Source organism: Pezoporus occidentalis, unplaced genomic scaffold (genome assembly GCF_034315485.1).
Source record: "Pezoporus occidentalis ecotype Australia unplaced genomic scaffold, CSIRO_AGI_Poc_V1 ctg64, whole genome shotgun sequence".
Classification (NCBI taxonomy): domain Eukaryota; kingdom Metazoa; phylum Chordata; class Aves; order Psittaciformes; family Psittacidae; genus Pezoporus; species Pezoporus occidentalis.
Window position 1 is genome coordinate 3,062,480 of NW_026915987.1, and position 25,842 is coordinate 3,088,321.

Here is a 25,842-nt window from a genome sequence, read left to right on the forward strand (position 1 = left end):
GCCCTAAAACACACAGAAGGGAGGGGGGTCTGATATGGAGACCCCTTCCCAAAGGCAGCTGGACAAAAGGACTGTAGATGTGAAACACAAAGCAAACCTGTGCTGGAGTCTGAGGTGCTCTTATAGTGGACATTTTCCTATAGATTTTTTTAAAACCCTACACTGCTCATGAAGTGTGATTTTAAAAGCTTTGTGTCGTATCTGAAAGAGATATACCCACCTCACTGCACAGGATTCTGCATAAAGAACGAGTCTAACTCCTAGTACTGGTAAAGTCAGTAGTGTCACATAGATGTTTTGCACTCATTTGGATTCAGGGATCAGTTCAGTCCTCAGGACTTTGGGGTTCTTCATTTTGTGCTCCTCTGCACAATGCAGATGTAGTTTCTTTCCTTTTCTACATAATGGCAAATCACAGTGAAAAGTCAAAACCATTTGGAACGGAATGTATGTTCAGGTCTTGCAACAAACAGCAAGCATGGGAAAGTGAACCCATCCCAAAGGAGCTCTTCTGCCACTCTGAGAAAGAAACGCTGACTTTTAGACAGCGTTTGGTAATTAAATAGATTAATACGAGAGACTGCAGGGAGCAGACACACTGCATGCAGGTGAGCAATGAAAATAATGACCTGGCAAAGGTCAGAAGGCAAGCAGCTGCTCTTCAGGGACAACTCCTGGGTGAGTGCAACACAACAGGGCTGTGTCTGCAGAGGGAAGAACCTCTCGAGAGCCAACACTCTTACTGGTCAATGCTCTGAGGGTTGCTGGTTGCAGTCACGTCTTGTCAAACACTAAAACACTGCAGGAAAGAAAGAGCCTATTCCCTTAGCTGGAAGCTCAGTCCTGCACTTGATTCGTATCAGTGCAGGAGGACAATCATTGCACTGGTTATGGTCAAAGATCTGTAGGTAGGAAAAACAAAATCTAGTTTTTCCCTATTTCCAAGCAGCATCTTGTGTTGCATGCTCCTGTAACAATTTGTCATGACTCTCCATTGTCCTTTGGGCAGCAGAAGAGGAACAATCCTGAGTCCCCAAATCACCCTGGGGACTGTGAACTGTGTGGATACATAATCATCATGATTTGCAATGGTGTGCTCATGCCATCTGATGTTCCAGTGTCACCTGTGTCCCCAGTCAGATGGCAAGGGGTTTAGCCATACTGAGATTTCAGAAACCAGATTTAGAAATGCCAGTGGCACCTCAGAATGTGTAAGGTGTGACAATCTGATACCAATGTATTATCACCTACGAAGCACACACTCATTTGAGACAGCTGTGTAAACCAGCTGAGCCTTTGCCCCAGAATTCAGGCCCTGAGTTGATGCTCAAATGTATCTCCATCTATAAACAGGACTCAGCTTTACTTTTCCCTTAAAATAAACAAACCCCAAGTTTCCTCTATGCAATTCCCTCAAGCCCAACATTCTTCCACACCATTTCTCCCCAGTTCTCTCTCTTTGTAGTTACTTCTGTCTGTCTTGTCTCCTCTGGGAAACCAAAGTGGTTTTACCTTAGTGGGGCTTTACATGGTTTTTAAAGCCTGGTATAAAGCCAGCTCAGCAGGTTAGTCATCATTGCTAGCTCTTGTTTCTAAAGCCACACAGCATCCTAAGCAGAGGATCAGAAGTTGTGTTGCCTTTAGTCATCACTGCAACAGAGAATGGAAGAAGATAATTAGGACGCCTGGAAAACCTCCAAACAACAGTGCTTCTACGTTAGAAATAATATTCAACAAAGACAGTATCAGATCAGCATCTTTCCAGCCTCCAAACAAAGGCACAGGGGCTTCACTGGGATATCAGAGTGAGACATGTCCCAGCAGCAAGATTAATTGCTGGTCATTAAGTTCTGACGACACACAGCATGTTCCAGGACTGGAAATAAAGGCAAACCTTCTACTGAGGAAGTGGCAAAGTGAACAATAAAGGAAAAGCAGCAGAGAGACACAGTGCCCCCTCCATTTCTCTTTGGCATAGGGACATAGAACTTTATGGGCTCTAAAGAAGAGCGGATTATGAGAAATAACTCACATTCAACAGGCAACAGAAGTTAGGAAAAAAGAAAGAACAACTGAATTTAACTGCTGAATTGTTAAATAGAAGAAGTGAATAAAAGAAGAGTAGAGGAAGCCATCACTTTCACATGGAACTCAAATTTGTCTGTCAGGCAATTACTCCCCCTTGCCTTCTTACTCATATTCCTGCCCTTTGTCCCTGATTGTTGGTGTCTTCTCCCAGCTGTATCAGGGGTCTTGTTGCTCTGTTTCTTCTACAGAAAGCTGAAACCTGAGGTTCATAAAGCTTTGTTGTGTCAAGGAATGGCATTCAAGTTACAGAATCAGTGCTGTGTGAAAGAGATGGACTTGCAAAAGAATTAAAATGCAAAAGACATGCAACTTGATTAGCTCTGAAGTGAAAGACTTCCAGTGTGAGCAAAGTGTTTTCAAAATGATGCATGTCCTTGTTAGATAAGAGAAACATCTTCAAAAGGATATTTGTGGGCTTAACCTCGCTTTGCTCTGTGCAGAGGTCTTCTAGCTCTCGGTTGGAAACGCAGCATGACAGCCTAATAGTTGCTACAAGTTTTGAGGAGTTTAATGGAGAAAGCAGCAGTGGCAAAGTCATTTGCATGGATTACATTGCTTGGCTTCAGCCCTTTTTAATTCCTCTGAAAGGCACAGTTTCAAATTGACTTGGTACAGACTTTGCACAGAGCCCAATGAAAACATGAAATGAAGAGCAGAGGCTGTCCCAGCACACAGTGGGTGGAACAGGACAGGGTTTGCTCATCACTGGTAAGACTCTATTTGATATTGGTTGAACTGAAGAAGAGGTGTTTAGGGAAGAGAACTGTTGGCCTGTGCCTTGAGGAACAACATGGTGCCAAGCATTGTCTTTTACCCATATATCAGCTGTCTTCCAATGGTGGGAAGAGTTGGTTCCTTCAAAGAATTTACTAAGAAATAGACAGTTGACTTTATTCTTCAAGATTAAGATTAAAGGTCTGTTTCTACCTTATCCCTACAGTTCACTTCTAGACAATATAAAGTCGGTGTTTATGAGCTGGACATGGCAATTGCCATACACATTTTTGACCTAAATTCTATGAGATGCAAGAGATTATGGGGTTTGATCGTTGCTTCTGGCCTGCAATTCACACTAGTTTTCAAAGCAGTAAGATTTTCTGTCTTCTAAGATGCTTACAGATTTCTAAGTCATTTAAGGTGGCATGACATTTCTTCTTGACACCCTCAAAAAGAAACCCTAAACCTCTACTGAGTTACAATTTTCCTTCACAGAACCCCAGAATCATCAGGGTTGGAAGGGACCCCTGGAGATCATCTGGTCCAACCCCTTGCCAGGGCAGGGCCACCCAGAGCAGGGAACATGGGAACGTGTCCAGGGTGGGTTTGGGATGGCTCCAGAGAGGGAGACTCCACAACCCCTGGGCAGCCTGTGCCAGGGATCTGATACCCTCAATGGAAACAAGTTCTTGCTCATGTTGAGGTGACACTTGTTGTGTCTTAGTTTATGGCCGTTGCTCCTCGTCCTGTCACTGGGCACCACTGGAAAGAGTCTGGCACCATCCTGCTGGCACCCATCTTTGAGATACTGATCTGCATGGATGGGATCCCCTCTCTGGCTGCTCTTCTCCAGACTAACCAAGCCCAGCTCCCATAATCTCTCCTTATAAGAGAGATGCTCCAGACTCCCTGCTTAGTTAGTCTTGACCTCATGATGTGGGAATTTTACATGAACTCACCTGTTACCTCATTTGAAAATATTTAAACCCTCCTGACTACCCTGTGTATCATCCAGTCTTCAACAGGCACCTGAGAAACAAGAGAAGCTAGAAACATCCTGCCTGGCCTCTCTAGAATCCTAAGTGAAGAAAGTAAATTCCAACTCTAAAGAAATTGGTCAGACTGTGGATTGAGTTTTATATTTCAGGTCATGCACGTCTAAATTCAGCACATTTATCTGTGTTACAATTTTCTCTTTCATTCTCCAAACCTCTCTTAAAGCAGCATTTGTTAAACATTTTATCAATTCAGGCTTCCTGTATTAAGTACAACTCACACAAGTATCTGCAAATTAAGGTTACCACTGTTTGAAACACGTTGGTATAAATCCCTCAAGCAGATAATGCTGCAGTGTTAAACAATCCACATTTAAAACAGCCTGAGCTATGTTTGCTTCCATTTCAACCACAACTCCACTTCTGGTGATTTATCAGTAGTGAGCTGGCACCAAAATCTGTCAGCTCTGCCAAGGTACCTGCTTGAAAAATTCACAAGCACTTTTCATCAATATTTTTCTTCCTCTTTATGCTCTTACTTTACCACAGAAAAAAAATATTCAAGGTAACACTAAAAAAAGAAAAAAAAATTAAAATGTATAATTCAGCTACTGAAGAGCCAGAAGTTTCATTCTTACACCACAAATACGAGACAAGTCATTAGACCAGGACTGGAGCGTACTCGAGTCAGTACTTAAGAGGTAGGAAACAAAGACCCCATTGTTTCATTCTGGAGGAGTGAAGTACCTACAAATTCAGTATAAGAAAGGGTGGATAGTAAAAACCCTTCAAATTTTATCTGATTCACCTTTTTAATGCAGTATGCACAGCAAGAGATAATGCAACATCATTCGGATTACAAGTAGCGGAGGCTGTGGGAAACATTAAAGACACTCAAGAGTGGTCAATAAATGATGAACACAATGCTAAATTAAAATCATTGACAAATGGGAGGTAGTGTACATATGAAAGAGTGATTTTAGACACTCAACTCCTTTCCTTGGTCCTAAACTAGTTAGAGCCCTTGAGATAAAAACTTGAGAACTACCAAGAACAAGGAAACGTCCTTTCGAGCTCCAGCAACTACTGAGACTATGTAAACCATTACAGAGCAAAAGCTATCAAAGCATTAAATACCACTTTATGAATCACTGCCATGCAGCTTTCCTACCTTGCATCAGAAATAAATGAGAAAAAATGAACAAACTGCTCAGGGAGGATATTATAAATATTAGAAGTCTGGAGATCCTTCCATAGGAAGGGAGGGGGTGGAGCAGCTGGGTTCTGAATGCTTTAGAGCAGGAAAATAAGACAAAACAAGGTAAACTAAAGCAGAGAAACAAAAGAAATAAAAAGAAATAGGAAGTGCACTCCTGGGCTTATCCTCTCACTGCAGAAAGGCAACCTTTAAACTCGAGGGCAGGACATACAGTTTGGTGGGTTGGTTTGGTTCTGTTTTGAGTCAAACCAACTGCTAACATGTGGAACTCCGTGCTGCATGATTCAGTGAGGGCAAGGAAACAGATATTTTGCATGGATAACGGCATTGTCCCCCACACAGTACTGGACAAGGAAGATTGACTGTCTAGTTTGGAAATCCAAGATCATGTCCTGGCTGAAATCCTGGCCTCTGAAGCAAAAATGGGAAATCCCCATCGATGCCAGTCACAGATTTCAGCTCCTGAATTCAACACTCAATTCTGTTTTGGTTAGCTTTCACAATACCTTTTGTATCCAAAGATTTACTAACACTGCTAAGCTGATTTTAATTATTGATATTATTCAGCTGTACTGGAAGCTTGCTTTATATTCCTGTTGCATTTTCAGCCTTGCTTTTTCAGAGTATTTTTATTATTCACTGATTCAGCTATTTTGCATACACTTTCCTATTCTAGAAAACCTTCTGGATCTTGTGTTAATAGACAAAGTAAAAAGATGGGCATTTGACAGCATACTAATGTGGTATTTATTCAGCACTGGCTACACAGAAATAGAATAACCAGCCATTCCCACAGGGTGCAAAGCTGGAGCAGAGACCGGCTGTATGTTTTATAACTTCTCTACCTCAACTTTCAGACAAGTTCAGCTGATGACCTCTGCGTGGCTCTTCTTGGCAGAGCAGTCACCACACTTAAAGGAAGCACCCCTGCAAAGGAATTCTCATCTTTATTTTATGGATGGGGAGGCCAGGATTTAGAGAAATCACAAAAGCCTTAAAAGAAAGATTAAAAGCCTTAAAAGCTTTTGCCACCAGAGCCAAAGGAGAACCACGGAGCACTGGATAAACCAGTAATTTGTATTTGAGGTAACACAAAAGCTTTAAACACATGGGAAGACGAACTATAAATGGAAAGTGAATGATTCTTCCATAGAATGAAGTGTGGTCACCTAACTGAGGACAGTTGCTTTGAATAAAAGTCCATCAATACAACTGGTACTCAATTGACACTCTGAATAGTGCTATGGGAAATGGTGGTTTCCAGACACTAAACCAACTGCTGCTACTTCTTCCTGGTTTACATTTCAATGATTCAGCCTTCTTTCTCTCTGGACAGGTTGTCAAAAGTCATGCTCACACCACTGCCCTCCAGGGAGGGACCTGCAGCAGGGCAGAGCCCTGCTCCCCAAGGAACGTCAGCCAGCAGATCCTTTCAGAGGAGACAGCAGAAGCAAAGCAGCAAGAGCCACACGTAAATGCTCTTCCAAATAGCGGCACCCAGCTTGTGCACGTGAAACAGAAGCTGTAAATTCAGACAAAGAACAGCTTACCCACAGAACTGCAGCAGGATGCTCTGTCTCCTGGCTTGTACACAGCTTAGGCATGCACAGCGATTTGCTGTGACTGTACATTTACTTGCTTGCATGAGCACGTTTTAGCACATCTGGCCTCTAGCACCAGGATGGGTTTCAAAAACAAGCAATAGTGATGTAGCTTTCAGTGTGGCACCAGCTCACAGGTTAGGACCAGTTCTACCATCAGCTGATGTCAAGCGAGCCACTATGTAATGTTGGACCTCAGTTTCCCCATTTATAAAGAGCAAGGATGAATCTGATGTGCCTAGAAAGGCACCTGAAAATTTATTTGAGAAACCACAGCTTCTTCCTCCCCCCATCACTGTTTTAAAAGACATTTTCACTTTACTTAGGAGTTCCAGCTTCCCAGAAAAGCAAGCAAGGAAGCAAATTAACACCAGAAGATTTCTTGATGCTACGTGAGTGAATTGCACTGTGGTCACGCCAGCTACTCCATGACACAGAAAAGTTATTGGTAATCTTTACTGTCCGATGAAAAGGAAAAGCAAAGCATGCTATTTTTTGTTAAATTAGTGTGTTTGGGTCCTTGAAGTTGCTCACTGCTTGCAATAAAGTGCAATGCTCAGTTATAACAGTTATAAAGCAACGTTAATGTGTACTGGGGCGAGTTCCATGGAAGTGATCTCTATAGCTCATAAAACTGTATTTTGCCATCATAGCAAGAGATGTTTATAAAACAGCTGTGGTGGAAAGTAAATAAAACACAAATGACTCATCCAAGGGAACAGTTTCCCCACTGTGGACACTTTGGGCACTGTATCACTTTTTATATCACACTGTATTAAGACAACTGTTTTGATCTCAGCAATAAAGAAAGACGGCCCAGCTCCTTTGGGTTTGCTTAACAAAACTGAGATCTTTGGCAATAATTTTAGTGTGAATGCTCAGAAACAAGCCCAACAAAAATAACAAGTGCTACCTGGGCCCTCTCTAGTCTTCTGTTACCTCCAATACGGAGGACTAGTTCTCTGTCACCACCAGACTCTTCTTGCCACATGACGCATGGAACAAGGATGGGAGATCTCTTGCCTTACCTGCTTTGAAGATCCACTCCAAGTATCCATTTAGCTCCCGTTCAATTTGCTGCTGCCTGCGGAGTTTCAGGAAAGCCCGACGATTTTCTACCCTCTCTCGTTCTTTGGCAAATTCACTATGGAGAGAGAATGAGGAAGCACATCACAAGTGGTCAGGGAAAACACACAGCCCCTCTTTTGTCTTTCAGGTTGTATCCATGAAGCTTGTGAAGTCGATGACAGCACTAGTGAGTGGAAACCACAGCATGCTATGTGTTGTCATCCAACTTCTCTAGAAGCACGGTATCAAGTCGCAGTGACACCAGCACTTCTTTGGTGTTGGAAGAGCTCTACTCTCCCCTGTTAGCCTTTCTTCAAGTTCTCCCATACTTAAGATGACTGACAAACACAACTCAAACGGCAGCTACAAGTGAGGATGGGCACATTGGGGTCAAGTTGAAATAGCCCCAGTGCTCTGGGTAAGGGGTAACAATGATCTTGCTATTCCCTAAAAGTCACATGGAAAACAAGTATCTCGATGTCAGATCATTAGAACAGGACCATACAGGGAAACCAGAGAGGAAGGTTCATCGTTGGATGAAAGAAGGTTCATAGCAAAAACCTTACCCAAGTCCATCCTACTGCCCAGTTTGAAATGATGCTAAAACAACAGTTCAGCCACCACCCTAAAACACCTACATTGGGAGTTTCCCCAGGCTAATCTATATCACCTCTGAAAAGTTCCTGATGTTTATCTACCATTTACGGAGCTCTGAACCAGCCTCTGCAACCCCTTGTTATATATTGTGGAGCAACTCCCACAATAGCTTAATCTGCATAGTTAAATGTGGGATTGGGCTTTTGTCCCCCATGAACACCAGCAGTTCACCCCTCTCATTTGGGGTCTTAACTCTGCTGCATCCTTCACATCTTCAGCTAGCTGCTAGCTGTTGCAAACCTGGAGTCAGGCACTGCTCATGCCTAAAATCTCACCCAGTCACCAATTCATTACCCACACATGTTCCTCAAACACCAGTGAGAAGATGGGAGAAAGGAGGAAGAATAGGGGGAAAACAAACTGCAGAGTGCCAGAGGCACTTTTATATTCACAGTCTACACTTCATCCTTCAAAGCTGACACTTTTGCTTTGCTTGGCAGGACTGTGTGAGAGGGGATTGTAGGAAGGGATTGTAGGAAGAACTTGGCTCAGCACTGTGACGCAGACCGGTACCAGCCACTGATGCGAGAGCTGCCATCAGCTGAGCTGTTACCTTGACTTTGGCAACACACCCCTGTGTCCCGACTCCCCTTTCCTGTCTCCCACCTGACAGGGCAGCCCATGACCCCATCCTTGAAATGGAGGAAGCTGAAACATCACTCTCAATTGACAGTTCCTCCTTGGCATTCAGCATGTGTCTGCCAGATGAGTCGGAATCTTGCACGTGTCAGCTGGACCACTGATGTTCTCCCTTTTCTTTTTTAATATACTCATTTCTGGTTCAGTGCCTGCTGGTTGGGGCCACAGACCTCCTCTCACTTCTGATTTCTCTCTGGAGCAGGAAGAATGAGATCAGACAGCACAAGGTGACAACATGCATTTAAATTGCCAGACATGGAGGGGTCGCAGCTCCTGCACTGCAGGCTTGAGTCACCACAAACCTCCCAGAGCTGGGCTGTGCTGGGTGGGAGCAGGAGGCAACACACAGTGGGGAGTTTCACAGAATCCAGCCTGGTTTGTGTTGAAGGGACCTTAAAGCTCCTCCAGCTCCAACCCCTGCCACGGGCAGGGACACCTTCCCCTAGAGCAGCTTGCTCCAAGCCCCTGTGTCCAACCTGGCCTTGAACACTGCCAGGGATGGGGCAGCCACAGCTTCTCTGGGCACCCTGTGCCAACATACCACCATTTCATGGCATGCTTCATGAAGGACCTGGGCAGGCAGGAAGGGCAGCAGATAAACCATGGCACCATTCCCTCATCCCTCTGGAGGAGGCCAGGGAGAGCTTTCGCTTGCAAAGCCTTTCACCCTCTGCCAGCTCCTATTTGGCCTAAGGAAAGTAACAGATACCTAGAACTTTTCCCTTTAATCTCAACTTTAAACATGTAAGAAAACAAGGGAGAAACTGTGGAAAGTTGCAAACCTTCAGTAGTGTCTGTACACCTACGCACGCTCTTCAGGGGACATCAAAATGCCATATTTCATCTAAAAATATTTCAGCGGAAGTTTTCCTGTCAGTTCTAAATGAAAACACAGAAAGTCCTATGGGAATGTTTGGTAGCACTAAGTTTCCTCTTTTATTTGGCAGAATTGCCACCAACTGCAAAAATCTCCCAACTCACCAGAAGGAAACCTGAGCAGGAAATATGCTGGTCCTCTAGAATTTTGGCCAGTTCTGGAATGAATAATGATGTTCACCCATTCTCATACTTGGGTTTTGTCAACTTCCTGATGCCCCAAAGCATTCACTTTCAGCACTGTCTGGATAGGCATTAAGAGGAGGAAAGGTGAAAGGTTGGTACTCCTACATACAGTGCAGCAACAGGAGACACTGCTTTGGAAGAAGCCACACTCTGAGTAGATGACTCCCATGCACTTAGTTACAACATGACACTTGTGAATAACTGATTCTATAGAGACAGCAGGAACAAACAGAAACCAAAGGAAGGGCATTCATCATGGAAACCACACACCATCCACTCAAGCCTAGCGCGTCACATTTTTCTTCTCAAGAGTGGTCGGTGCTTAAAGCCACCAGGAAGATGGATGATTGCTGCTTATCACCTTGGTGGGTGGAAGGGCAAAATAAATCTTGGTGTAAGTATTCACTGAAATAGCTGCTTCAGGGAAATTCAGGGGCACCTCCCCCAGCCACAAAAGAGACAAGGTCAACTCATGTGTAACCACCAGGGCTAGGAAAAGACTATAAACCAATGAAGTTCTTACAAGTACTTTATCCATGCTGGCCTTGAATTAAAAATACTGTCACAGCAACCGAAAAGGGAAAAATTAAACAACCTAAAATCATCATCCCCTGAGACACTGATTAACTTTCCTATATGACAGCAGAGAGCTGAAATAGAGCATCATGTAATGTGCCTCCTGGTCTTGGGTTTCATGGCCCACTCCCAGCGTGACAGCAGGTCTGCTGCAAGACTAATCACAGTGTTAAACCTCTGCACGTCGGGTTTTCTGCTTGGAAAGCAGACAGGAATGATTCCCACTCACAGGGAAGAAGCAGAGAGAGATGATACGGCATCACTGTCCTAGCTGCCACTAATGGGGCTGATGATTAGCAATTCCTAATAGCAACACAGGTAATTAGCTGCTCATTCAGGGTAACACCACTGAGCTACACACAATCTCATGAAACCTCAGATGTTAAAATGGGAGTACAGCCTTCAGCTATTGAATCTATAGCACTGTTCAGAGGGAGCTGAAAAAAGCACAGATCTCAGAAGGACTCTGCCAGAGACTCCTGGAATGCAGATGTAAAGAACTTTTAGAATTTTAAGTCTGAAAAATAAATAAATTAAAAAGAAAAAAAAAAAAAAGAAGAAAATTTAGAATTGGCTTCATCTCCAGTCCAAGTACATCAAAGGAATGAGTAAAGTTGCTCCTGGATGGCACATGATGTCCAGGGACATAGTCCTGCCTGGAGGAATACAGCCCTCAGGAATGGAGAGGAGCCAGGTAACTCAAGTGGGTGAGCTGCTGGCAAAGGCACCTGCCAGCACTACAGATGTTTCACTGAGTTACTCAAAGGCCTAAACTCAAGAATCCTCCAGGTGGAGAAACAAAATTGGCCAAGACAGGAGGTTTGATTTGTAAGCTTTGTTGCCTGAATGTGAAGCAGTGCCCAAGAACAGATTTGATACCTGTCAGCAGCCTGGTAAGCAGCCCGTGTCACTCAGGAGCAGGGAAGAACAGGCTGGAGGTAGAAGATGGAGTACAGCAGCTCCTGTGGCTGCCTGGCAAGATGGAAAAGCATCACAACACCTGTTGGAAGAGCAGCAGTGGTACAAAATCACTTGTGTTCTGCTCCTCTGGGGATGCTTGGATGGAAAGTGAAGTGTTCAAAGTTCCTGTTTCAATCCACTCCTTTTACATTCAGCAAGGAAGTAACCCCAAAAGAAGCTTTGTGCCAATTATGCACATAACTCTCAGTAAGCTTGCAACAAGAGCAAGACTGAGGTAGGAATTTCCTTAAGAGGCTGCAAAGGGACTGCAGAGATAAGGACATGCACTTGTAGCACCCGAACATATGAAGATGGTGGATAAGAGAGAGAGTGATATGAACACAACACTATCTGCATTTGTGCGTTTGGCAGGCTTTAGCCACTTGCTCAGGCTGTATGCCACTTAGCAGGCCCTTCAGAGTGCCTTGTGCCTTCCTAGCACAAGGACTGCACACACTTCCAGGCCTCCCAGCATCCTGAGAGCATCCACATGCAAGCAGAAACAACTGCATTTTAAGAGGTGGGGGGAAGTCCATTTCCTACCAGTTCCTTTGGTTAATCAGCTGGGAGAAGGAAATGGGGAAAGAGCCTTCAGTCAACTTTTCCTTGCCCTCTCAGGTCTGTTTCTGATGCTGGGGTTTGCCACCTTGTCCTAATGCAACCAAATCCCAGCTGCTTGGGTGGAGGCAGTTACAATAACATGGAAGGCAGATTCCTGCTGAGCCAATCCTCCTTGTGCTCCTACCATTCCGTAGGTCCCTCAGTACTTGTGTGATAGAGTTTGCTCCCTCACACACACAGTCCTGCAAAGCACCTCGGGGCTTGGTTCACCAGGTCTGATCCAGTTAATGCTCCTAACATTTCATTCACTAACTGCAGAAGCACCCACATGTTTATAGAAAAGCAGATTCTTGCTCCAGGGAGAGAGTTTGTTCTATAGGTTCCTATCTCTGTCTTTTGCCTTCCTGGAGAACAATAAACCCTTTATAAGGGAGAAAGCAACAAAAAAGCCCAACACCTTTATGACTGTCACTGTTTATGCAACTAAAGGCACAAAGCCTTGGCTGTGCTTAATATCTTGTTTACCTTCTGGAAATGTATTTTGAGAGACAAAGGCACCTCCAAGATGGAGAATGAGCAGGAGCAAGGTGGACAGTGGGGAGTGGAAAGAGAGAAAAGCAGGTGCTCAGTGTCCTGGATGTAGGCACAGGAAGAGTCTGGGACCCTGCAGAGCATCCTCACCCCTCCTGTGGGTGTTGCGGTGACTCAGGGCAGTGCAGAGGAAGTCAGGACACCCGATAGGAAGGGGGGTGTCTGAATCATAACAGCAAAGCAAAGGATCTGAGCAGGGACCACGGACATCATCTTTCCTTGATTCCTGCAGTATTTTGCTTCAGCAAGGGTGCATTGGCATGGAATCCCAGCCTGGTTTGAGTTGGAAGGGACATTAAAGCTCATCCAGCTCCAACCCCTGCCACAGGCAGGGACACCTTCCACTAGAGCAGCTTGCTCCAAGCCCCTGTGTCCAACCTGGCCTTGAACACTGCCAGGGATGGGGCAGCCACAGCTTCGCTGGCTCTGTCACTAGGAAACCATCAGCAACAGCAGCACCAGTGATTCTTTGAACTTTCAGGGATTAAAGGACCCACCTCAGCTCACAACACAGCTCTGAGAGCCTGAAAGGGGCTGCCGGGAGGCAGCAGCAAGAGAACAGCAATCCTGCAGGGATGACACCCTGCAGGCCAGCATCTCAAAGGCACCAACCTTTGGTGTTTCTAAGGAAAGGTCCCTTAGTAGAGGAGAAGAGACAGCCACATCAGGGGCTGAATTATTCACTGCAGCACTCAGAAAGCAAGGGGCAAGATGAAGGGACGGGGTGGGGGAGAGAGGAGAAAAAGCATCATTCCCTTCAGTATGCTAATGTGGTGAGTTGGAAATATACATGGAGGCTAGAATAAAATCTGGCTTTAGGAAAGAAAAATACTAAATAAATCCAGGGGTAAATAGACAAATAGTGCAATTTCTAGCTGGGAAGATGCAAACCCAAGAGGACGTGGCTCAGCTGTGTCCATAGTCAGATGCTTGCACCCAGGAGGGCTGCAAACAAAATGAAATGAGCAAGGACATGGGTTTCTTTACCATAGCATCAGACATCTTTACCGCAGAAAGGCCCAGGAAGACTTCAAGGATGAGCCAAGGTATGGTTATTCTCATTAACAGACAAACTCCTCAAGTGCAGAGAAACCTGCAGGTACAACTAAAGCTGATTTGATGCCTCTGACTTACTGACCTGAAAATGTGAAAAGAACTGCAAGTATTGCTAAATCTCTGTTTTAAATACCTCTAAAATCTGGCCCATGCCACCACTGAATGTAAGATAGCACACTAATTAGAAAGCCCATCTCAAACAAGAAAAAGCAAGGAAATGCACCTCATTTGGGCAAGAAGAAAATCTGAGGGAAGTGAAAGAAAACACATCCCAGGAGCACAGAGACATCACACCAGAAATTGCTGGAATGAGAGGAAACCAAGCAACTGACTAACCTGGAAAAGCATCAGTAAGAATTTCCTTATGCCAGTGACATTTAGTGCCTCCAAGATATTGTTTTCCTGGTGGTTTGCTCACAGTCAGAGTTCTGAACCCTGTTATTAAACAAGGAAAGCCCAGCAAAGGACTAAGATTTCTTAGTGCAGAAGATGACAGAGCTCTGTGGTTCATCAGCTGTCCCATCAGCTGCATGAAATCCCAAAGATACACAGTGCTGTATGCTTCTATCTCACCTGGATCTACAGATGGCCAAGATCACACTGGGCACGGCCTGAGGAGGCATGTCCATCTCTCCCAGACTAAGCCTAAACATACAGACCCAGCTGGCTCATAACCCATCCTTATATCCACAGTTTAGGACTGGCTCAATCAGTCCTGCACAGCTACAGCTGCTTCTGCTTTCTCCTCATTGCTCTAAAGAGAGGGAAAATATAGCTTTCCTCAACCATCTGATAGAGGATGAAAGTATCACTGAGAGATTGATCTCTCAGCACCGAGCCAGGCTTCACAGTCACTTTTATCACTGAACATAGCAGGAAGATGCTTCAAATGCAAGCCAGATATGGGATACACGTTGTATTTCTAGAAAGAGGAACAGCACAGAGGTGAAGCCTTCAATACATCTTCCTTCCATTCATCTTTATGTTCAGCTGGTGCTGATTTCACTTTGATTCTGCCTAATCCGACTTGAAATGCTGTGAGTGTCACAACTGGGCAAATCTGGCTTGAAGGATGTAACAACGAAGAGAGAAAAAGGATTAAAAAGCATCATTTATCTCATAGGATCAGCCTCCTGCAATTGTTGGATGAACCTCTGGCTCTGTTCATCAAGTCTCCACCGCTGAGTCCAAAGCAGAGGCCCCAGGATATTAAAATTTAGGTCTCTTATGTATCATTCCTATATTGCAGACTTTAATTTCATTGCAGTGTAACAGAAGAGCAAATAAAAGTAGTTTGTCTCTCCTACGCTGACCAAACCACAAAAGAGGCAAAGGATCCACATTCAATAGGACATTCAGCTTGGTGAGATGAAGCTCACGTGGAAAGTCATTGCTCCCTGACCCCTTCTGCAAGAAACACACACGGCTCCCACGTTTCCTGTTTGCAGCAGTGGCTTTGTTAAAAAGGGGGATGAGCAAAGAACAACAGGAAAGAAAAGGGTTTTTTGCCCTTTCTGCTCCTTTTTAAGCACAGGCTGGGGAAAGCCTAAAAGCAGTGAGGAAGCAGAACCTCATCTCTTTCCATGATGCAGCTCTTTCGCTGCAAATAATTAACGGCAGCCAAAGTCAGATCACAGCAGGTAACAGTGAACTTGGAACGAATGAGCAGGGAAAATGAATTATTATCTCTGTAATGAGGGAGAAGGAGGACAGAAGAACTCTTTGTCATTATGACAAATTAATCAGCCTGATTCTTCTCCAGCCTCTGCACGTCTTTGCAGGCTGAAGTTTTATGATCTCAATCTGGCAAAATCCCTCATGATGGGAAAACATGTCATGGGGCTCAGCAGAGCAAGTCACCGAGACAGCTGGTTCAGCGAGGTCTGGATGGGGCTCTGCATCCTCCCAGGGAGTTGCTCTAACAGCACAAAAGCCTCAGTGACCCAAGGTACAGCAGTTAGAAACAGATATCCCCCAGGGAGACTAAAACATACAACCAGGAGAGTGTTTAATGGGAGTCTGCCCAGGGAGCATCACCCCCTGCTGAAGACTGCTCAAAACAGTGTGCAGAAGTGAAGAACTAAAGCACCGTTTACCCTGACCCTGATCTGCCTGCAAGGTGCCAGCACACTCTGTAGCTGTGTCCCTTGCCAGGCTCCTGCTGTCACAAAGATGCTGCATCCGTTCAAAACATCTCCCTGCAGCTCTTACACCAGGTGGTCTCATAGAACAAGAGGCAGGTGCTGCGCATCTCAGGACAGAGCAGCTCTGGACCACATTATCATAGAATCAGACCAGTTTGTGTTGGAAGGGACCTTAAAGCTCATCCAGTTCCAACCCCCTGCCATGGGCCGGGACACCTTCCACTAGAGCAGCTTGCTCCAAGCCCCGTCCAACCTGGCCTGAATTATTATGGTAATACTTAAGAAGGGAAGATGCAAACTGGCCACTGCAGTGCCTCTCCACACTTTGTCATCGCAGCCAGATGAGTAAACCTCAGGAAAGATCATTTCTCTTCACAGGCTGGTCTGGAAATACCTCAGGCTTCACCATAAATATTTGAGGACATGACAAGCAGCATTTTTCACACTTGAGAGAAACAGATTCAGTATTCAAATGCATCATTCACAGTGCACTGCCCTCTCTGGCCAGCACTCCCGCTGTCTCGCCACCCCCACCACTGCATGAAGCAGTGCCAAAAAGCACTTAGCCTTGAAATAAGTTAAATCATCTTCCTCACAGCATCCCATGGTAACATTTATCCTCTTTGAATTGTTTTGATGGTTTGGATTACACAATCACAAATGGATTGTACAGAATCATCCAGCTCATTACCAGGCAAAATTAATACCCAGCTCAACACCCCAGGAGTAGAAAAGTCCATAATCCCACCAGCCCATGGTAGAAAGCTGCTAGCTGGGCTGAGAGGATGCTGAGGGCTGTGAGGGAGCAGCAGCAGAGTGAGAAAAACAGCACTGGAAATCAGTGCTCAGGCAGAGAACACCAGGAAGCTCAGGTGTACATGGAGACGGGTGCACGGGTGGCAGACGGCTGCAGCAAGAAAGCAGTAAAACATGAGATGAAGAATAAGCTTTGGTCAGGACTTCTCAGTTCAATGGAGGACATCTGTGTTTCTGTTCCTCCTCTTCCTGCCTTGGGGAGATACAAAGCACCTCTGTTACCTGCCCCCCAGGAGATCATCTGGAAAAGCTGAAATAAATCCTATAACAGTCTTACAATACCTAAAGGGGTCCTACAAGAAATCTGAAGGGGGACTTTTTGTAAGGGCCTGTAGGGACAGGCCAAGGGGAATGGCTTTAACCTGCCCGAGGGGAGACTGAGATGAGCTCTTAGGCAGAAGCTCTTCCCTGTGAGGGTGCTGAGGCGCTGGCACAGGGTGCCCAGAGAAGCTGTGGCTGCCCCATCCCTGGCAGTGTTCAAGGCCAGGTTGGACACAGGGACTTGGAGCAAGCTGCTCTAGTGGAAGGGGTCCCTGCCCGTGGCAGGGGTTGGAGCTGGAGGAGCTTTAAGGTCCCTTCCAACCCAAACCAGGCTGGGATCCTGTGATTCGCTCTTCAATGTAAACTGCAGAACCATGTGCAGAGTACAATAAAAAGTTTATCAGGATCATCTCAGGGGATTTTCTGGTCAGAACTGAAGCTAAACCCCATGACATCCCAGCAGCAAACAACCCTGTCTTCAGGGGAAAATAAAAGGCACCTGGAGTCAACCCTTCTTGTCATGACTTGGAGCCAGAACGTTCCCATGATGCCACCAGAGGTAGCCAATCTCTTTTTCTATAGAAAGGTGGTATTCCCTGTGATGGATTCCCTGTTGTTCCACTCTCTACTGGAAACCTTACAAAATGCCACCCCAGTTTCTGGGAAACGCGGTGGCCCAGCTTTCTGGAACAAGGCTGGCATGGCTAGAATGGCTTCTGATGGTTATAACAGATGTAAAGTCAAGGGCAGGCCTCTACTATGAGCAAAACAATACATCCTTTGAGCGGATGATGGTGCAGCAGGACTTCAGCAGGGTGTTTAAGTTCCTTTTTGGTCTTTCACAATTCCCTTTCCCCTTTTTTTATGTCTGTGACTGGGGAGGTATCAGGCTTGGGCAGTCCCCCCAGTATGCTTCCCAGCACATGGAAGAGCAGAACTCCCCCTGCATCTTCTCATCTTGATCAAGTGGGCAGACCTCCACATGCAGAGGCAAATGACTCTCCCAAACATCCTAGTGCTATCAAAGGGGAGAGAAATCTCCTGCTTCTGCAATCCTAGCCCTACACAGTCCCATCTTCACTTGAATCAGCTATGCCACTCAATAAAGCTCCTCCAGGAAAAATAATCTGTGGTTTTCTGCTCTATTGGATCCTGCAGGGCTGTTGGGTTTTATCAGCTCAAAGAGGGATCAAGTACCAGAGAGGGAAAACAGAAAGCAGGGGGAATACATAGTGAGGAGGAGAGGAAAATCCCCAAGAGGGGACACAAACCACATTACCACTCCACAGCAAATAGGGTGCTGTGCTCCTGCTGGAGAGCCCCACACCTATGAACAAGCAGCAGTTCCTGGATTTTAGGAGCCGTTCCAATCACAGTTCAGTTGTGTACCTATGACTCTGCAGTACTCCAGGAAAACTTCCAATCCCATTCACAGCAAGAGAACAACACAGTCTGTCTTAACTTGTGATGTGCAACCTAGTAATGGGGAGCTGCTACCAGTTTCCCCAGCCAGAGCACCCACCTTTAGCACTGTGCATAGCACAGCGTCCACTGCAACAGGCTTCTTTTGTAAAGACATAGGAAAGCCCAACATCCCTATTGCACCAACAGAAATAAGATGTTGGGAATGTCCGCAGCCCATGTCCTGGGATCACTGGGGAAATCTGGGTATCCAGTGGCACAAGCAGAACCAAGCTCTGCTGGCTGGCCCCGGGTGCTTGCATCAGTGAGGGGAAGGGAACAGAAGGCAGAGCTCACCATATGGAGGGGTGTTCAAACACTAGCCCATTTCAAGAGCACTGGCAGCGTTGTAATCAGCACATATGAAGAGGACACACTGTACAGCAGGCAGAGGCTCATTTAATCTGAATTATGGAGTCAACATGCTTTTAATTACATCCTTAGCCAGGTACTCAGAGCTTTCTGTCATACGACTGTAGCCCAGGATTAGGGGCTATCTTTATACCACACTTTCAGCAACACTTACAGATTTCCACATCACCCCATCACTTCCTTGCCTTTGCTTTCATTATAGTTCCAGAAGAATCAGCAGGGGGGAAAGGCTGCTTGCTCTTTATTTTAAACAGGTATCATCTCTTCTGCAGCATTTGCAATGCAAATGCATCCACATTTTGCTAGCAGATGAGGCTTGGGTAAATCCACTTTGACTGCTCAAACAGATAAACCCAGGAGCTAAGCCTGCTCATCTGCCCAGTGTGGACATGGGTTCTCAAATAAACGCAGAAAGCCAAAAAAGTCCCATTTTCCAAGAGTTATGGCAAAACTCTGTATAATCTACTGTAGTAGGGAGCTCAACAACTTGTCATTTCAGATCACTCATTACTGCCATAATCTGTGATGGCATCTGCATACCTGCTTCAGAAATCTGTTGCTTTCTTATCACCCACTGAGGAACACAAATACATGAGAAGAAACAGCTCAAAACTAACAGCAATGAAAAATGCTCAGGTGAAAGCTTTTTGTGTGGCTTTCCAAGGTGCAGACAGTGGCATCCTGAAACTTAACCCTATACTTATGATGCATAGGGCAAAGTGTTGGGAAATAAAATACAACCTGAGCAACAGGGGTTTTGTGAAAGAGGAGAGTAATGAGGATCACACACAAGCTTAGGAAACTAGTAACTATATGTCACTAAATCAACTTCATTTTATTGAAACAGGTATGTGGGATACTGCCAAGAGTCTCAGTTGCAGGAGCCACTGACGGCCACAGGGACATGAATACCAAAATGTCCTCGAGTGAAACTGTACCCCATGGTACTGTTTCACACAATGACTCTTTCTCCAGCAGAAATTTCTCTATATTCTACAGTGCTCTCTGGGCCTTTTGGCTAAAGAATATAATTACAACAATCTCTGCTTTCAGAGGGTCTTTCCATTCTCTGGTGCCTTCTCATCCCCTGTTCATTCAGACATACCCAGTTCCTGCCATTGCTCAATAAAGTCCACCATCAATCTGCTGAGCGGCGTGGTCAGTGCCTCTGCTATGATGTTTATTCTCCTCAGCCTCACCTCAGAATTATTCCAGCCAAGGGCATGAAACCACTATGCAAAATAGAATCTAGAAGTGTCCCTCTGAAGAAGACACCACCATCCTTGCCACTAAGCAAGGAGAACCCCAGTGCACAAAGCTGCGCTTTTAACAGAAGAAGAGACATTTAGGTTGGAACTAGATCATAGAATCATAGAATAGTTCGGGTTGGAAAGGACCTTAAGATCATCCAGTTCCAGCCCCCCTGCCATGGGCAGGGACACCTCACACTAAACTATATCACCCAAGGCTCTGTCCAGCCTGGCCTTGAACACCAACAGGGATGGAGCATTCACAACTTCCCTGGGAAACCCATTCCAGTGCCTCACCACCCTAACAGGAAAGAGCTTCTTACTTATATCCAATCTAAACTTCCCCTACTTAAGTTTTAACCCATTACCCCTTGTCCTGTCACTACAGTCCCTACTGAAGAGTCCCTCCCCAGCATCCCTATAGGCCCCCTTCAGATACTGGAAGGCTGCTATGAGGTCTATGCGCAGCCTTTTCTTCTCCAGGCTGAACAGCCCCAGGGTTCTTTCCAACCCTATTTTTTGATTCTAGGATTCTATATAATATTCATGTTTTGCTCCAGGCAACGAGAGGCTTTCCAGAGAGCCAGGCAGAGGTCTCCAGCACAAAGGGACAGGAGCATGCAGGCTTCCAGAGTTTTGCTTTAAATCACACGTATTATTTCAGCCTGCGTGGGCTGACTCCACTGCGGAAGAAGGAAAATGAATCCCTAAGGAACCACGCTCAGCCCTGGCTCTGGTGCTCCCTTTGAATCATACATCGGACAAGTATGGTCACGAAGATCTCCTTGACAAAGCCCCTGGTACAGTAGGATGGCCAATGAATGCCTTTGATCAGTTCTTGATCATGACCATCATTTCTGGACCGAAGGAACACCAAAGTGCATGAGACAGCTTCACCCATGACCCTCTCTTGTAGCAGCACGTCTGCCAGTCCTCAAACAAAACTACACCGCTGCTTCTCTCCTCTTACCTCCAGCATGAGATTTGAGGACAAGGAACCTTAACAAAACAATAAAACTGAGCAAGAATCTGTTCTATGGGAAACATTTTTCCTTCTCTAGTAACTTAAGAGAATGAGCAAAGGTGCAGCACTGGAGGGCTTTTACCACTCAGAAGCATTAACTCCTTTCTCTCTTCCCATGCTGCCAAGAGCTAGAAATAAATCCAGACCTTTATAGATCTATGTAATCCAGATCACGTGGATGGGCTCAGGAGAAACTGTGTGCAAAACAAGATACTGAAGTCTAAGAGCTTGCAAACCATTAAGATGATTCGGGTTGTTAATTCCAGATCAGATTTCCACAGATGCTGGGGATGGTCCAGCTAGGCTTCAAACCTGGCAGCCTGAGCTCTACAATGGCCCAAACCCAAAACTCATATGCAACAAACGCCAAATCCTTGGCTGACCCCTGAGGTTTGAACATCAAGAGACCAATGTGTCCCCAAAATCCAGACATTGCCTTAAACAGCCAGAGATTACAAACAAACAAACACTATGACCAAAAATAACCCCAAGCAACCAGCCAAAACCCTGACATATTTTCATTGCCTTCTGCTTGAGTTTCGCCTTTCTCCATGCTGCTCAGCTACACCAAATGTACTATGAACCCTTTGATGTCTAGCTCCAGCACTGAAATATTTATACTAGCATCAGTGGGATCCTGGTGGGCTTTCAAGAAGATGCAGGAGTAAGTGTTGGCTGCACAGGGTCAGGTCACTGTAATGGCAGGGAGCTCACTTAACTCTGGGTTCTGGATTCAGAATCATAGAATCTTATGATGGTTTGTGTTGGAAGGGACCTTAAAGCTCCTCCAGCTCCAACCCCTGCCACAGGCAGGGACCCCTTCCACTAGAGCAGCTTGCTCCAAGCCCCTGTGTCCAACCTGGCCTTGAACACTGCCAGGGATGGGGCAGCCACAGCTTCTCTGGGCACCCTGTGCCAGCGCCTCAGCACCCTCACAAGGAAGAATCATCTCAATCAATGATTTTTCACCAGCTTATCCCCTATGTGTGGCTCTACAGCCTTCTAGAAATACCCCACTGCAAGGAAGGGACAGGGTAGGAAATATGTGTAGGGAGACAATGTACAGTGTGATGTAGCGCCCCAACTTCTCTTTTTCAGCTACATCAGCCCACAGTGCTAATTCCAACACATCTTCCCTTCAAGGTGGAGACAAGCAAGTCATTAGTCGTCTTACCCTGATAAGACGCCCAGCACCAAGTTGAGCATGAAGAAAGAGCCAATGATGATGAGAGGGATGAAGTAAAGCCAGTTCCAGGTATTTCCTGCAGCATCGTTTGTCTGGAATCAAAGAAAAAGGGAGAAAGAAAAACAGCTATTAATTCACATCAGAAACAAAGTACTATATGGAAACTGCAGGGCAGAGGGCAGGGGAGATTTCCCTCACATTTCCAGAGGGCTGTCCGCCACTGATGCCTGGTTACTTCTGTTATGCTCACCAGCTGAAATGCCAGCAAAAGAACTGGTGAGCCAAGCTGACTGTTCCACCATCCACACCACAATTTGTCATACATCCCAGTGAGAAGATTCCTCTATTCCTACAGCTCCAGGCTGCTCCTGCTGCAGGGCCAAAACATGCTTTGAAGCGACCTACCTTTGGTGAGACTCTGAACACCAACCTGCTCCCTTCCCTCCTCAACTCTGCGTTCCCATGTGCTGTGCATCAATGTCATATTCACGTCTGAACTGAGACCCACAGCAAAGGAGGGGAACCCACTGCCCTGCATTAATCTGTGCTGCAATTAAGGCAGAGCGTGGCTCCGTGCCCAGAATCTGGGCACACACACAGAGCAGAAGACAAGAAGTCTGCAAGGAAAGGAGGCTCCTTCAGAGCGACTGCAATTCTACAGCTGCTGACTCAGCACTTTGGGCTTCTGTCATCAAACCCTGTCTGAGGCTCCCTGAGTAAGCAGCAGCCTCGATGGAGGGGAGGGAAAGGCGGTTTAGTTTATGACAAAGTTTCTTTATTCATCAACCACAAGGGAGCTCTTTAAGGAAGTGCTGAAATGTAAAATGCCACGTTGCCATTTACTGAGCCCAAGTGCTGAGGAAAAAAGCAAATTCTCCTCTTGTGAGTGAAGAATGCAGCAATTTGAGAAATCGGGTGCAAGGGAGGGGAAAAGAGAAGCAAAAAGAAAAGACAAGACCCAAAGACATTCTCCTCCTCCTTCCTCCTCCTGCAGAGGGTAAAGAATAGCAGGAACACAGAGCTCACCTACCTGCCCTATCGCAGAGGCTGGCAGAGACCACAGAGAAGTGCTCTCAGACACCAGCTTGTAAAAAAAATGCATTAATTCTAACTGCTATGGGGGCCTTTTACTTATTATCTGTAGTGCTTTTGGGTCATTATTCCCAACCGTATTTGCAAGGGTAATTTTGCTTGCAGAAGGATTCACAGAAAGAAGTGTTTGAAATGGGCTTTATTTCAACCACGTGTGCACTTGGTGCCACCTCAAAAAGAGTAGAAGTCACCTAATAAACAACCAAAACCAACGTATGACATGGGTGACCGATGTCATAGCATTACTTACAGGTTATAACATTCACAGCACTGATGCAAGTAAATACCTTTTGTGACATCTTTTAAAATTGTGCATATCTGCACCAATTCTTCCTCAAGGAAGAGGCTCCGGATCAAACTCACAACAGGCATTGCTCCAAACAGCAAAAAATCTACAGAAATATCTGTGCCAGTTGATCAGTGACTCACCTGAGAGGAACAGGGACTCACCAACCTCATCACAAACCACCCCTGCTAAAGGGAAAACCAGCAGGACAGATCGATCTGAAGGAAAAACAGGCTGGGAAGTGAGAGCAGAAAGACAGGGAAAACTGCACAGCACAGGCTCTCATTGTGGTTTTTTAATGCCTGTTTGCAATACCTGCCATGGCACCCAAGCCGTGCTACTTCTGCATTCTCTGTTTTGTCTTTCCATTCCCCTTCTCTCTGCCTTTAGCTATTTCCTTTCCTTGTTCTCCTGCACCACATCCCTATGGATGGATTCAGAGGAAACAAGGATGCTCGTCCTCAGTGCCTTTTCCTCCAACACGTGGGAAAAGCGCCTGGTTCAGCTCCTGGGGTTACCAGAGCAAAAGCCATGGTTTTAGATTCAGAAGCTGTTCTTCAATTCCCATTTTGTTGCCAGAGGTGGCAGCTCTCACGTCTCCACTTGGAGCAAGCGCATCCCGATCCGCCAGGCTGGGATCTGCCATCAGCCAGGCAAGGGGTGCTTGAAAACCGACACACAAGGAAGAGCTGGAGGAAGGGAACAGATGGGAAAAGGGAAACCACATAAACATGCAAACAGAGTGCAGCAGGTTCATTGCTGCCAAATGATCATTTATCGTTTATTTATTCATTTGAAGCAAAACTTGGCGACAGATCCACAATTCCATGCCACGATCAAAGCCCTTAGAAATGAAATGTGCTGACATACAACTAATTAACCACCCTCCTCTCAGTGTTCGCTAGACTGTTTTATGCTCAGGGCAAGAAAAGGCCTTGCTCTGTTTGCTCTGCCTCCCGCACAGGGATCCAAGACAAACCAGAGAGCAAAACACCAGGCAAAAAAGGTCGACAGAAAAGCTCTCCTGATAAAGGAGAGCCTTCCCGGATGTGCAGCATCGTTCCCAGCGCTCCCAAGCGTGCTCAAACCCCACCACAGTTTATGGCACGGGCTCTGCCATGCTGAGATGCTGTAATGAATCAATCCCGTTTGCTGCCAGGAAACTGAATTCCAAGGGAAGCCTGGATTCCCACAGGCACCTCTGACTGTGCTGAGCAGAGGCTGCAGCCTTCTGCCCACGGAGCCACTGAAGCTTGGGCTGTGGCCTGTCTCCAGGCTTGCTCATTGAGCAGGATGAGCGAAGAGATCAAATCAATGCCTGTGCACAGTGTGTTACACTGCTGTACCGCCTGGCTGACTGTCAGTGCGACCTGATCCTAACCACAGGGAAGGAGGAGAAATGAAACACCTGTCCTGATGTGCCAGAATTCCATCCACACACAGTAAGGGCTCTCTCACTGCCCAGGAGCTGAGGAACCCACAGGTCAGTAACAGCTACAGGGCTCTTCAGAAGCACCCCCTGAACAAACAGTGCCACATGGAGCTGAAGCCTTGCTCCAGGAGTGTCCCAGCACAGTACCTCAGGCACACAAAGCCCTTATGAACCATCCAGACCCTGGAGTGCTCTTCCCCAAAAGCCCAGCAGCCACAGCTCCCTCTGCCCAACCACTGCTCAAGTCCAAGGTGCTTCCACCCCTGGCCAGGCACTTGTGCCAAGGTGCACCCACTGCTCCTGTTGGCAGCTGGGGCCTCCCTTTCCCTTCTTGGGGCTTGGAGCTTGATGATCTCCAAGGTCCCTCCCAGCCCAAGCCATCTGTCGTAGTTTAAACCCAGTCAGGTAACTCGTTCGCTCACTTCCCCCCTTTCTTGCCCTCCCCCTGCTCTCGGAGGGACGGAGAGAAGAATCAAAAAGAATGCAACTCCCACAGGTTGAGATAAGAACAGTTTAGTAACTAAGGTATAACACAAATCACTACTGCTACCACCAATGATAATAATGATAAAGGGAATAACAAGGGAAGAGAATACATCATCTCCCTCCCCCCAGCCCAAAGCCATTCCCTACATCCTGGGATTTTTGGAATACCCCTTTGGTCAGTTTGGGTCAGGTGTCCTGTCTCTGCTTCCTCCTGGCTTCCCTTCCTCCCTGGCAGAGCATGA

At 46.0% G+C, this 25,842-nt stretch overlaps 1 protein-coding gene across 11 annotated transcripts in view; it reads right to left on the reverse strand.

Annotated features, from left to right (window-relative positions):
* CACNA1B (calcium voltage-gated channel subunit alpha1 B) overlaps window positions 1-25,842 on the reverse strand; it is a 297,873-nt gene that overhangs the window by 142,885 nt on the left and 129,146 nt on the right. For all 11 annotated transcript variants that reach the window (XM_062640317.1, XM_062640320.1, XM_062640316.1 and 8 more), the window contains 2 exons: window positions 22,293-22,396; window positions 7,649-7,764 (listed from right to left, as the gene is read on the reverse strand). In XM_062640317.1, coding sequence (XP_062496301.1) covers window positions 7,649-7,764; window positions 22,293-22,396 — 220 coding nt within the window. The remainder of the gene's footprint in view (window positions 1-7,648; window positions 7,765-22,292; window positions 22,397-25,842) is intronic.